This window comes from Melanerpes formicivorus, unplaced genomic scaffold (assembly GCF_026170545.1).
Source record: "Melanerpes formicivorus ecotype bairdi unplaced genomic scaffold, bMelFor1.0.p_v2 SCAF_124, whole genome shotgun sequence".
NCBI lineage: Eukaryota > Metazoa > Chordata > Aves > Piciformes > Picidae > Melanerpes > Melanerpes formicivorus.
This window is the reverse complement of record NW_027142476.1, coordinates 53,068-65,374: the sequence shown is the minus strand read 5'-3', so window position 1 is coordinate 65,374 and position 12,307 is coordinate 53,068. Positions and strand designations below refer to the sequence as shown.

At 51.3% G+C, this 12,307-nt stretch overlaps 1 protein-coding gene across 8 annotated transcripts in view; it reads left to right on the top strand.

The window, feature by feature from the left end:
• PTPRK (protein tyrosine phosphatase receptor type K) overlaps nucleotides 1–12,027 on the top strand; it is a 595,004-nt gene extending 582,977 nt beyond the window's left edge. For all 8 annotated transcript variants that reach the window (XM_068167885.1, XM_068167878.1, XM_068167884.1 and 5 more), the window contains 3 exons: nucleotides 1,304–1,467; nucleotides 4,071–4,206; nucleotides 11,878–12,027. In XM_068167885.1, coding sequence (XP_068023986.1) covers nucleotides 1,304–1,467; nucleotides 4,071–4,206; nucleotides 11,878–11,931 — 354 coding nt within the window. In that variant the 3' untranslated portion in view covers nucleotides 11,932–12,027. The remainder of the gene's footprint in view (nucleotides 1–1,303; nucleotides 1,468–4,070; nucleotides 4,207–11,877) is intronic.
• Nucleotides 12,028–12,307: the final 280 nt, after the last annotated feature.

Genomic DNA, 12,307 nt, shown 5'->3' with positions numbered 1-12,307 from the left:
CAGGGGCCAATCTCTTTCTGTGAAGAACTACTGGTTGATAGGAGGCTGAATATGAGCCAGCAGTGTGCCCAGGTGGCCAAGAAGGCCAATGGCATCCTGGCCTGCATCAGGAAGAGTGTGGCCAGCAGGAGCAGGGAGGTCATTGTGCCCTGTACTCAGCACTGGTTAAGCCACACCTTGAGTCCTGTGTCCAGTTCTGGGCTTCTCAGTTTAGGAAAGATGTTGAGCTGCTGGAAGGTGTCCAGAGAAGGGCAAGGAGGCTGGGGAGGGGTCTGGAGCACAGCCCTGTGAGGAGAGGCTGAGGGAGCTGGGGTTGCTTAGCCTGGAGAAGAGGAGGCTCAGGGGAAACCTTCTTGCTCTCTCCAACTCCCTGCAGGGAGGTTGTAGCCAGGAGGGGGTTGGTCTCTTCTCTCAGGCACCCAGCAGCAGAACAAGAGGACACAGTCTCAAGCTGTGCCAAGGGAGGTTCAGACTGGATGCTAGGAAGAAATTCTTCATAGAAAGAGAGATTGCCCATTGGAATGTGCTGCCCAGGGAGGTGGTGGAGTCCCTGTCCCTGGAGGTGTTCAAAAAAGGCTTGGATGTGGCACTTGGAGCCATGGGTTAGTTGTTGGAGGTGTTGGGTGACAGGTTGGACTTGATGATCTCTGAGGTCTTTTCCAACCTAGTTGATTCTGTGGTTCTAAACAGTCAGGCTTCTTGTTTTCTAGTTTGGGTTTTCACATCCATGGTGTCAAGGCCAGGTTGGAAGAGGCCTTGAGCAACCTGGTCTAGTGGGAGGTGTCCATGCCCATGCCAGGGAGGTCAGATCCAGAAGATCCTTAAGGTGCCTTCCAACCCACACCATGGAGAATAAATCTGATGAAGAGCAACTGAAGGAGCTGGGGCTGGTTAGTTTGAAAAAGAGGAGGCTGAGGGGAGACCTCATTGCTGTCTACAACTCCCTGAAAGGAGGTTGTGGAGAGACTGCTGCTGGTTTCTTCTCACAGGTAGTGATAGAACAAGAAGGAATGGCCTCAAGCTGCCACTGGGTAGGTTTAGACTGGACATTGAAAACAATTTTCCCCACCAAGAGTGGTCAGGGATTGGAAGGAGCTGCCCAAGGAGGTGGTTGAGTCCCCAACCCTGGATGTGTTTCAAGGTGGTTTGGATGTGGTGCTTGGGGATATGATTTAAGGGTAAACCTTGTAGAGTAGGGTTAATGGTTGGGCTAGGTGATCCTGAGGGTCTAGTCCAATCTGAATGTTTCTGTGGTTCTGTGTAGAGATGCCATACTGACCTAAAGCTCTTTGGTTCCCTTCAGCCTCAAGAGGGCTACCTGATGGTGCAACAATTCCAGTATTTGGGATGGGCTTCTCACAGAGATGTTCCAGCTTCCAAGAGATCCTTCTTGAAGTTAATTCTCCAGGTTGAGAAATGGCAAGAGGAATGTGAAGAAGGGGAGGGGAGGACCATCATCCACTGCCTGTGAGTAACTGGGACAGAAAGCCCCATGGTTTTGACTGTGCTGCTCTTCAGGTGAATGCTTCCAGAGCAGTTCTTGGTCTGAGTGCTAGCAGTATTCCTATGACTGCATCCTTTTGCACATCCCCTTGGCTCTCTTATTGAACAAACAAAGAGTACCAAAAAGAAAGAGAACATCACTGCTCCTGTGTGATGGCATCTCAGCAACTGTCAGACTTGTCTGGCAGGTGAAGGTACCTTGGGAATGAGTATTTTGGATGTGAGAGGTGTTGCCTCCTCCTGTACACAACAGCACCTTTTTCAGGCACCAAATGTGTACAGATCCATTTCTGGATGGCTTCAGTGAGCAAATATTTTATGCTGAGTGCCCAAATGTGTATTTTTGGTGTCTCTTGCATAGTGTGGTTTGCATTTTTGGTTTCACAAGACCTACTTCATTTTGAGAGGTCCAGACTGAAAGCTCTAGACATGTGAAATGAGAGGAAAGTTCTGCAACACAGCACAGTGGTCTTACACTTGGTGGTAAATGACCACTGGCTGCTTCTCTGAGCCTGATATTTAAATGGGAGCTGGTCAAGGGGGCTGGAAAAGGAACAGGCTGGGGTCAGTGTGGCTGGAGAGCAGCCAGGCAGAGAGGGACCTGGGGGTACTGGTCAATGGTAGGCTGAACATGAGCCTGCAGTGTGCCCAGGCAGCCAAGAGGGCCAAGGGCATCCTGGCCTGCATCAGGAACAGTGTGGCCAGCAGGAGCAGGGAGGTCATTCTGCCCCTGTACACTGCACTGGTTAGGCCACACCTTGAGTCCTGTGTCCAGTTCTGGGCTCCTCAGGTCAAGAAGGACACTGAGAGACTTGAAGGTGTCCAGAGAAGGGCAAGGAGGCTGGGGAGGGGTCTGGAGCACAGCCCTGTAAGGAGAGGCTGAGGGAGCTGGGGTTGCTTAACCTGGAGAAGAGGAGGCTCAGGGGAGACCTTCTTGCTCTCTCCAACTCCCTGAAGGGAGGTTGTAGCCAGGTGGGGGTTGGTCTCTTCTCCCAGGCACCCAGCAGCAGAACAAGAGGACACAGTCTCAGGCTGCACCAGGGGAGGTTTAGGCTGGATGTTAGGAGGAAGTTCTGCACAGAGAGAGTGATTGCCCATTGGAATGTGCTGCCCAGGGAGGTGGAGGAGTCCCCATCCCTGGAGGTGTTCAGGAGGAGACTGGATGGGGAGCTTGGTTGCATGGTGTAGTTGGTTAGGTGGGTTGGATTGGATGATAAGTTAGACACTATGATCTTGAAGGTCTCTTCCAACCTGGTTTATTCTATTCTGAGGTTTAGTTTTTCCTTTTCCTGAGCAGACAATGACCAATCTCTCTCTCCCCTCTTACTGAAATACAAAGTTTGAAACTCAGAAATTGAATAATTCTCTTTACTTCTGGAAAAAAAAAGGCTCCTGTTTAAATGTTCACAATTACCTTGTGGCTCCTTTCTGCCCATCCCTCCTTATCATCCCTGGAACCCTTCTGGCTAATTTAAATTTCAGCAGTACTGCCTACCTTAATTTCTTTGAAATTAAGGTTAAAATAGTTCAGGAGCATCCCCAAGGGGGACACCAAGATACTGAATGAGCAATGCCCTGACATTGCCCTGCCTGGATAATCCTCATACCACCAGATAATTTATGTGAGTCTCTTTCCAGAACTAAATGGAAAGTGTTGTGCCTGCCACAGAACTTAGCTTTTTATTCCTTAGGCCTCTATAAATTGGGTTATATATATGGCTGGCTGGTGGGGTGGGCTGTAAGGGCAAAATTCAAAAGAAGTAATTGAGAGGAAGGTCAAAAGCAGCAAATATTTCAGTGTGCACTTGCAGCCCAGAGAGCCAAGCAGAGCCTGGCCTGCAGCAAGAGAAGTGTGGCCAGCAGGGCCAGGGAGGGGATTCTGCCCCTCTGCTCCACTCTGCTGAGACCACAGCTGCAGCTCTGGGGCCAGTGCTGGAGCACCTATTACAGGAAGGATCTGGAGGTGCTGGAAGGTGTCCAGGGAAGAGCCATGAGGGTGAGCAGAGGACTGGAGCTGCTCTGCTATGGAGGCAGACTGAGAGAGTTGGGGCTGTTCAGTCTGGAGAAGAGAAGGCTCTGAGGAGACCTAATTGTGGCCTTCCAGGATCTGAAGTAGGCTACAAGAAAGCCGGGGAGGGACTTTTGAGGGTGTCAGGTAGAGGTAGGACTGGGGGGAATGGATCCAAGTTAGAGGAAGGTAGAGTTAGATTAGACATCAGGAAGAAGTTGTTCCCCATGAGGGTGGTGAGAGCCTGGCACAGGTTGCCCAGGGAGGTGGTGGAAGCCTCCTGCCTGGAGGTGTTTGCAGCCAGGCTGGAGGTGGCTGTGAGCAACCTGCTGTAGTGTGAGGTGTCCCTGCCCATGGCAGGGGGGTTGGAACTGGCTGAGCCTTGAGGTCCCTTCCAACCCTAACAGTTCTATGACTCAAACCCACTGGAGCTGCCAGGAGATTGCTGGAGCGGCTGTTGGGACTCATGGCTCCCAGAAAGGGTGCAAGAACAGAAGGGTGTTTTGGAGGCTCTTGCAAGCAGCTGTGTGGTGTAACCAGCTCTTCTCCTCGCACACAGGAATGGTGGTGGCCGGAGTGGGATGTTCTGTGCCATTGGCATCGTGGTGGAGATGGTGAAGAGGCAGAACGTGGTGGACGTTTTCCACGCCGTGAAGACTTTGCGGAATAGCAAACCCAACATGGTAGAAACTCCGGTAAGGACCAGCTCCCCAGGGGTGCTGCAACCAACTGTGGAGCCAGGGCCTCGCTGCAGTGAGCTGCCTTCTCACTCCTGTGCTCACAAGACTTAGTTTGGACCACAAGAAGAAAGGGACATGGAGTTTGGGGCTTGGAGTCCCCTCATAGCGAAGAGTTTGTGGTGTGAGCGTAAGACTGGCAGATGTTACATCGTGGAGGAGAAGAGGCTCAGGGGAGACCTTCTTGCTCTCTACAGCTCCCTGAAAGGAGGTTGTAGCTAGGTGGGGGTTGGTCTCTTCTCCCAGGCAACCAGCACCAGAACAAGAGGACACAGTCTCAAGCTGTGCCAGGGGAGGTTCATGCTGGATGATAGGAGAAATTTCTTCCCAGAGAGAGTAATTGGCCACTGGATTGTGCTGCCCGGGGAGGTGGTGGAGTCCCCATCCCTGGAGGTGTTCAAAGAAGGATTGGATGTGGCACTTGGAGCCATGGTTTAGTTGTCAGGAGGTGTTAGGTGTTAGGTAATAGGTTGGACTTGATGACTTCTGAGGTCTTTCCCAACCTGGTTCATGCTATGGCTCTGTGATCTTCTGGTGGAAATCTATCAAGTGTGCCCACAAGCCAGCATTCTGATAAGCATTTACACTGCTTTGGTAGTGGTACCACAGTGCTTTTCACAGACAATATTCTCACTTAACAGGATGCTCTTCAGTCTCCTAAAATGACCTGGTCTGTTTGAAAAGAACCATGGGAGCACAGAGCTGTTAGGGTTGGGAAAGCCTTCTAAGATCATCTAGTCCAACCATCAACCCAACACCACCATGGCCACTAAACCGTGTCCCCAAGGGCCATGGCCACAGGTTTCCTGATCACCTCCAGGCATGGAGACTCCACCACCTTCCTGGGCAGCCTGTGCCAATCCTTGACCACTCCTGCACCAAAGAAATGTTTCCTCATCTCCAGCTTAACCCTCCTGTGGCACAATTTCAGGCCATGGCCTCTTCTTCTGTCACCTGATCCTAGGGAGAAGAGCCCAACCCCCACCTCACTGCAACCTCCTTTCAGGGAGCTGTAGAGAGCAATGAGATCTCCCCTCAGGCTCCTCTTCTCCAGACTAAAATCCCCCAGGTCCCTCCCCAGTCCTGTTCTCCAGGCTTTTCACCAGCTTTGTTGTCCTTCTCTGGACCTGCTCCAGCACATTGGGGGAGCTGGGGTTGCTTAGCCTGGAGAAGAAGAGGCTCAGGGGAGACCTTCTTGCTCTCTACAACTACCTGAAGGGAGGTTGTAGCCAGGCAGAGGTTGGTCTCTTCTCCCAGGCTACTGGTACCAGAACAAGAGGACACAGTCTCAGGCTGTGCCAGGGGAGGTTTAGGCTGGAGGTTAGGAGGAAGTTTTACACAGAGAGAGTGATTGCCCATTGGAATGTGCTGCCCAGGGAGGTGGTGGAGTCACCATCACTGGAGGTGTTCAGGAGGAGACTTGATGGAGTGCTCGGTGCCATGGTTTAGTTGATTAGGTGGTGTTGGGTGATAGGTTGGACTTGATGATCTTGAAGGTCTCTTCCAACCTGGTCTGGTCTGGTCTATCCTATCCTATCCTATCCTATCCTATCCTATCCTATCCTATCCTATCCTATCCTATCCTATCCTATCCTATCCTATCCTATCCTATCCTATCCTATCCTATCCTATCCTATCCTATCCTATCCTATCCTATCCTATCCTATCCTATCCTATCCTATCCTATCCTATCCTATCCTATCCTATCCTACCCTATCCTACCCTATCCTATCCATGTCGCTCTTGTAGTGAAGTTGCAGTGCATTGTGCTCACCTGAACTGTCTTGAAACTTTGCAGAGCAAGGCAGGTCTTCCTCACTATGATAAGAGGTAAAGTCCAGATTGGTAGCTGGAGCTGTGAGCATTGTGCTTCTTACTAATTACTGCTTTGGAGGCAGTACTTAAAAGGCACAGAGATGTGGTGCTGAATACCAAGGAAGAGAATGAACTTGATGATCTGAAAGGTCTTTTCCAACTGAAACAGTCCTGTGGGGTTCTGTGAACAATGGTGGTGTGTGATGCTCAGATTTGCTGCAGTCAGAATGATACCTTGAAACTTTAAAATCAGAAACTTGGATCTGGTAGGTTTGAATAATAGAGTCCACAGAATTAACCAGGTTGGAAAAGACCTTTGAGATCATCAAGTCCAACCTAATGACCTTCCAGTCCCTGAAGGTGGCCTAGAAGAAGGATGGAGAGGGACTGTTTGCAAAGGCCTGCAGTGAGAGGATGAGGCACAATGGTTTCAAGGTAGACAACAGTAGATTTAGATTGGATGTGACGAATGAATTCTTCACCATCAGGGTGGTGGAACAATGAAACAGGTTGCCCAGGGAGGTAGTTGAGACCTCATCCCTGGAGATATTCAAGGTGAGGCTCAACAGGGCTCTGGGTAACCTGAGATCTGGTGGAGGATAGAAATTAGAAATAGAAATAGAAATAGAAATAGAAATAAACAGACCAGGTTGGAAGAGACCTTCAAGATCATTGCATCCAACCCATCAACCAATCCAACACCACCTAAACAACTAACCCATGGCACCAAGCACCCCATCAAGTCTCCTCCTGAACACCTCCAGTGATGGTGACTCCACCACCTCCCCAGGCAGCACATTCCAATGGGCAATCACTCTCTCTGTGTAGAACTTCTTCCTAACATCCAGCCTAAACCTACCCTGGCACAGCCTGAGACTGTGTCCTCTTGTTCTGATACTGACTCCCTGGGAGAAGAGACCAAACTCTGCCTGTCTACAACCTCCCTTCAGGTAGTTGTAGAGAGTGATAAGGTCACCCCTGAGCCTCCTCTTCTCCAGGCTAAGCAACCCCAGCTCCCTCAGCCTCTCCTCACAGGGCTGTGCTCCAGACCCCTCCCCAGCCTCCTTGCCCTTCTCTGGACTCGTTCCAGCAAGTCAACATCCTTCCTAAACTGAGGGGCCCAGAACTGGACACAGTACTCAAGGTGTGGCCTAACCAGTGCAGTGTACAGGGGCAGAATGACCTCCCTGCTCCTGCTGGCCACACTGTTCCTGATGCAGGCCAGGATGCCATTGGCCCTCTTGGCTGCCTGGATATCCCTGCTGACTGCAGAGGGGCTTGGACTGGATGACCTTTGGAGGTCCCTTCCAACCCAAACCATTCTATGACTCCATGAAATGAAGACATTGTTTTGATTCTGAAAGACCCACGGGATCTTCACATCCAAATGGTAACCTAACTAATTAACAATAGGAGTGATAAACTGGTGTCAGCAATGTGAGCCTGGGTGGGCAAAACCACAGGACTGAGCAGTGTGTACACTGCCAGAGCTCACCAAACCAGCTCCCTCCTCAGGTCAGTGTTTGTGTGTCCAGCTGGAGTGCTTGTCCTTCAGTCACTCTCACAGAATCACCAAGGTTGGAAGAGACCTCAAAGATCATCAAGTCCAACCTATCACCCAACACCTCCTGACTGTAACCATGGCACCAAGTGCCACATCCAATCCCCTCTTGAACACCTCCAGGGATGGGGACTCCACCACCTCCCTGGGCAGCACATCCCAATGGCTAACAACTCTCTCTGGGAAGAACTTTCTCCTCACCTCCAGCCTAAACTTCCCCTGGCACAGCTTGAGTCACAAACACTGAACACAGCAGAAAGTCCTCAACAAGAGTTCTCCCCAGTGGATTTCCTTTGCTTCCCCTAGGTGCCTGTGAAAGCAGGTTAGGCACCGTTTGGGAGGCTCTGCCATTTGCCTCTCGTGCTGCCAGTGTCACTTTGCAGCCAGATGGCTGCCTGCAGCACCCAAATCAGGGATGCCAAGTGAAATTAAAAACCTTTTCCACTTTATGACTAGTGAAAATTGCTCCTGACCTCCTGAGCCTGCAAAATGGCTGGAGCTGCCTCTTCCCATATTGGCCTCTTCTTGCCGGGTGCCAGTGTCTGCTTTGTATCAAGTAGCTTCTCTGATGGGTTGTGCTTGATTCCAAGCACAAATCCAGGCTGGCTAAGGAGTAGCTCAAGAGCAGTATTGAGGAGAAGGCCTTGGGGGTGTCAGTTGCTGACAAACTCCCCAGCAGCCAGCAGTGGTCCCTGGCAGCCCAGCAGGCAGCTGTGTGCTGAGCTGCATCCAGAGCAGGGAGAGCAGCAGCACAGGGAGGGGATTCTGCCCCTCTGCTCTGCTCTGCTGAGACCACACCTGAAGCACTGCCTCCAATTCTGGTGCCCCCAGTACAAGATGGAGCTGTTAGAGGAGGCCACAAAGATGATCAGGGAGCTGGAGCCCCCTCCTATGGGGACAGGCTTGGAGAGTTGGGGCTGTTCAGCCTGGAAGAGAGAAGGCTCCAGGAAGACCTTAGAACATCCTTCCAGTACCTGAAGGGGCTCCAGGAGAGCTGGGGAGGAGCTTTTGACAAGGGTTTGTGGTGACAGGAGAAGGGGCAATGGCTTTGAGCTGGGAGAGGGGAGACTGAGACTGGAGATGAGGAAGCAATAAATTCTTTGCAGTGAGGGTGGTGAGACACTGGCACAGGTTGCCCAGGGAGGCTGTGGATGCCCTGTTGCTGAAGGTGTTCAAGGCTGGGTTGGATGAAACTTTGGGCAACCTGGGCTGGTGGGAGGTGTCCCTGCTGACTGCAGTGGGGTTGGAACTGGATGATCTTTAAGGCCTCTTCTATGAATCTATGATTTGCTTAATTATTGTGCATCACTTGCCAGCACAGACGTCAAGGAGATGGTTGCTAACAGCACAGCCTGGACAGCAGCAGCACTGGGCTGCATGTTGCTTATTTTGCCATAAGTAGTCAGCAGTTTGCTGTGCCATAGACCTCTGAGACACACCACAGAGCTCTGCTGCCTGGGTTTCAGCTCACTGCTGTGATGAAAACGGGTTCAGATCACATGGAAAATGACTTGTGTCTCTGTCAAGGGAGGCCAAGGTAGATTGTGTGTGTGTTTCTGATAAGTGGTCTGTAAGCTTATCTTCCCTTTCAAAGCAGTCCTCAATTCCAAGTGTAGCTTTAACCTCCACTTGCTGAATTTCCATAGCTGGGTGTTTCTGCACACAGCAGAAAGGGTTTTTATTCACAGCTCTTGAGCAGCAGTGGCAGCTGTGGAGTCAGGAGCTAGAAAACAAACCAGGAAGAACAATATATAACCCTGTCATGTGCCCTACATTCAGCAACACGATCAGATAACAGAAACAAGGAGTGCAGTAAAGCTTTGAAGATAGCCCCACCACTTCCTGCTCAGGGATCATGCCAGCTTCCTCTGCAAGCAAATAAATCACAAAGGCAGATTGGTTTGGTTTGCTCAGGAGGACAGCAGAGAGGGAATTCATTTCCTTCCTTTCCATCCTTCCTTCTCCCTCCTTCCTCTCACAGAATTCATCAGGTTGGAAGGGACCCTCAGAGGTCATCTTGTCTAAAGCCCCTGCAGTCAGCAGGGACATCCCCAGTTAGATCAGGCTGCTCAGAGCCCCATCAAGCCTGACAGTGAATGTCTCCAGTGATGAGCTGTCAACCACATCCCTGGACAACCTGTTCCAGTACTTCACCACTGTCACAGTAAAGAAGTTGCTCCTACTGTCCAGGTTAAATCTCCCCTGCTCCACTTTCAAGCCATTGCCCCTCATCCTATCACTACAAGCTCTTCTATCAGGTCCCCCCTCAGCCTTCCTGCAGCCCCCTTCAGGTACTGAGAGGCTGCTCTACGTTCTCCCCAGAGCCTTCTCTTCTCCAGGCTGAACAGCCCCAGCTCTTTCATCCCATCCTCATCCCACCCCAGCCTTTGTGATCATTGTGGCCCTCCTGTAGACCCGTTCCATCAGGGCTGAGTGCCCCAGAGTTGAACACAGCACTGCAGGTGAGGTCTCCCCAGAGCAGAGGGGCAGGATCCCCTCTCTCCATCTCTGGCCATGTTGCTTTGGATGCAGCCCAGGCTGCCATTGGCCTTCTGGGCTACCAGTGCCCATTGCTGGCTCCTGCCCAGCTTCTCATCCACCACCACCCCCAAGTCTATTCCTGCAGGTCTGCTCTCACCCTCATCATCCCCCAGTGGGAACTGATATTGAGGATTGCCCTGTCCCAGGTGCAGGACCTTGCACTTCACTTTATAGACCCTCATGAAGTTCTCCTGTCTCACCTTTCCACTCTGTCCAGGTCCCTCTGGATGGCATTCCATCCTTTCAGTCCTATCAGTCACACCACGCAGCTTGATCTCAGCTGCAAACTTGTTGAGGGTCCAAGTCTCAGCTCTGAACAGCAGCCTTGTCAAGGAGAAGCACTCAGTATGATGGCATTGGGGGCTTCACTTTCTCTTTTAAATGTGCATCTGCTCACTTGCTATCAGTATGAGTGTGCAAAGTGGGCCATGGGCCCTGAGCAGCTGGGTGTCCCAGCTGGGTGTTCCCATGCCATTCCCCTGCTGTCCCAGCAGCAGGCACTGGGTAACCACTCAGCATCAGCTAACTGAAGCAGAAATCTATCAGTCAAGGTGCTTTCACTGCAAGAGTGCTCTGACTGATAGGAGAGCTGCTCATGTTTGATAAACCAGCTCAGAGCAGCAAGTCATTGCATTTCAGGGCAGGCTCCTTCCCAGTTCACTGGTTAAGGTGAGTTTTTAAGCTAAAGCTGGTGCTGAGTGCCCTGCTGTGGCCACATCTGGAGTATTGTGTCCAGTTCTGAGCCCTTCAGGTCAAGAAGGACCTCAGGGAACTGCTTGAGAGAGTCCAGCACAGAGCCACAAAAATGATGAAGGGAGTGGAACATCTTCCTTGTGAGGAGAGCCTGAGGGAGCTGAGGGCTCTTTAGGGGGAGCCTGAGAAGTGACCTCATTAGTGCTGATAAAGCTGTGCAGGGTGAGTGCCAAGAGGCTGGAGCCAGGCTCTGCTGGGTGATGCCCAATGCCAGCACAAGGGGCAGGGGTGGAAGTTCCATGGAAACAGGAGGAAACATTTTTTCCCTGTGAGGATCACAGTGTCACAGTGTCACCAAGGCTGGAAGAGACCTCAAAGATCAAGTCCAACCTGTCACCCAACACCTCATGACTAAACCATGGCTCCAACTGCCACATCCAAGCCCCTCTTGAACACCTCCAGGGATGGGGACTCCACCACCTCCCTGGGCAGCACATTCCAATGGGCAATCACTCTCTCTGTGGAGAATTTCCTCCTAACATCCAGTCTAAACCTCCCCTGGCACAGCTTGAGACTGTGGGGGCTCGTCAGGGATGACAGAGGCCTGGAGCAGGCTGCCCAGGGGGCTTGTGGAGCCTCCCTCTCCGGAGATACTCAAAAGCTGCCTGGATGTGTTCCTGTGGGATCTGCTCTAGGTGCTCCTGCTCTGGCAGGAGGGATGCACTGGATGAGCTCTGGAGGTCCCTTCCAGCCCCTAACATTCTGTGGTCCTGTGAAATACTTGCAGAGGAGAGAGAAAATAAACAACTGAATAAAAGAGCCCCCAGGCATGTGAGAGAAACCACAAGCACATCAGGCTTGAGGTTCAGATTGCACACTAGCTTAGCAGAGCCTGTTCTTCATTGCAGATCCTGCTGCCACACCTTTCAGTATTTCCAACCAAAGCAATTCAATGATCTGAATGCTTTAGGATCTCAATTTACCTTTTTGTCTCTGTCTCTTTTTCCCCCCCTTTAAAGGAGCAGTACCGCTTCTGCTACGACGTCGCACTGGAGTACTTGGAATCCTCTTAGCTGGGATGGCTGTGACCAGGCTCACCAAGCAGCTGAGGCTGAACACACTGTTTTGACAACAGTTCTTGATCCTGTGAAGAAAGAATTTAGGGGTGGGGGGTGTGGGAGGAAACAAAAAAAGGGGGTAGGGGAAGTGGGGGTGTGGGGAGGGGGGGGAGGGATTGGAAATTTTCAAATGCAAAGTATTTTTCTTATGAAGTTGTGTATCTTAATAAAAGAACTCAATCTGTTTCTATGCTTGTATACAGTATCAGCATTTAGTGCCACCACCACCACCACCAATAGTATGTAATGAAGAGCAGAGGCAGAAGAGATTTGGGCAAAGTAGGAGTTCTCTGTGCCTGTAGCTGCAGCCTTCCCTCCATCACCACCCAGC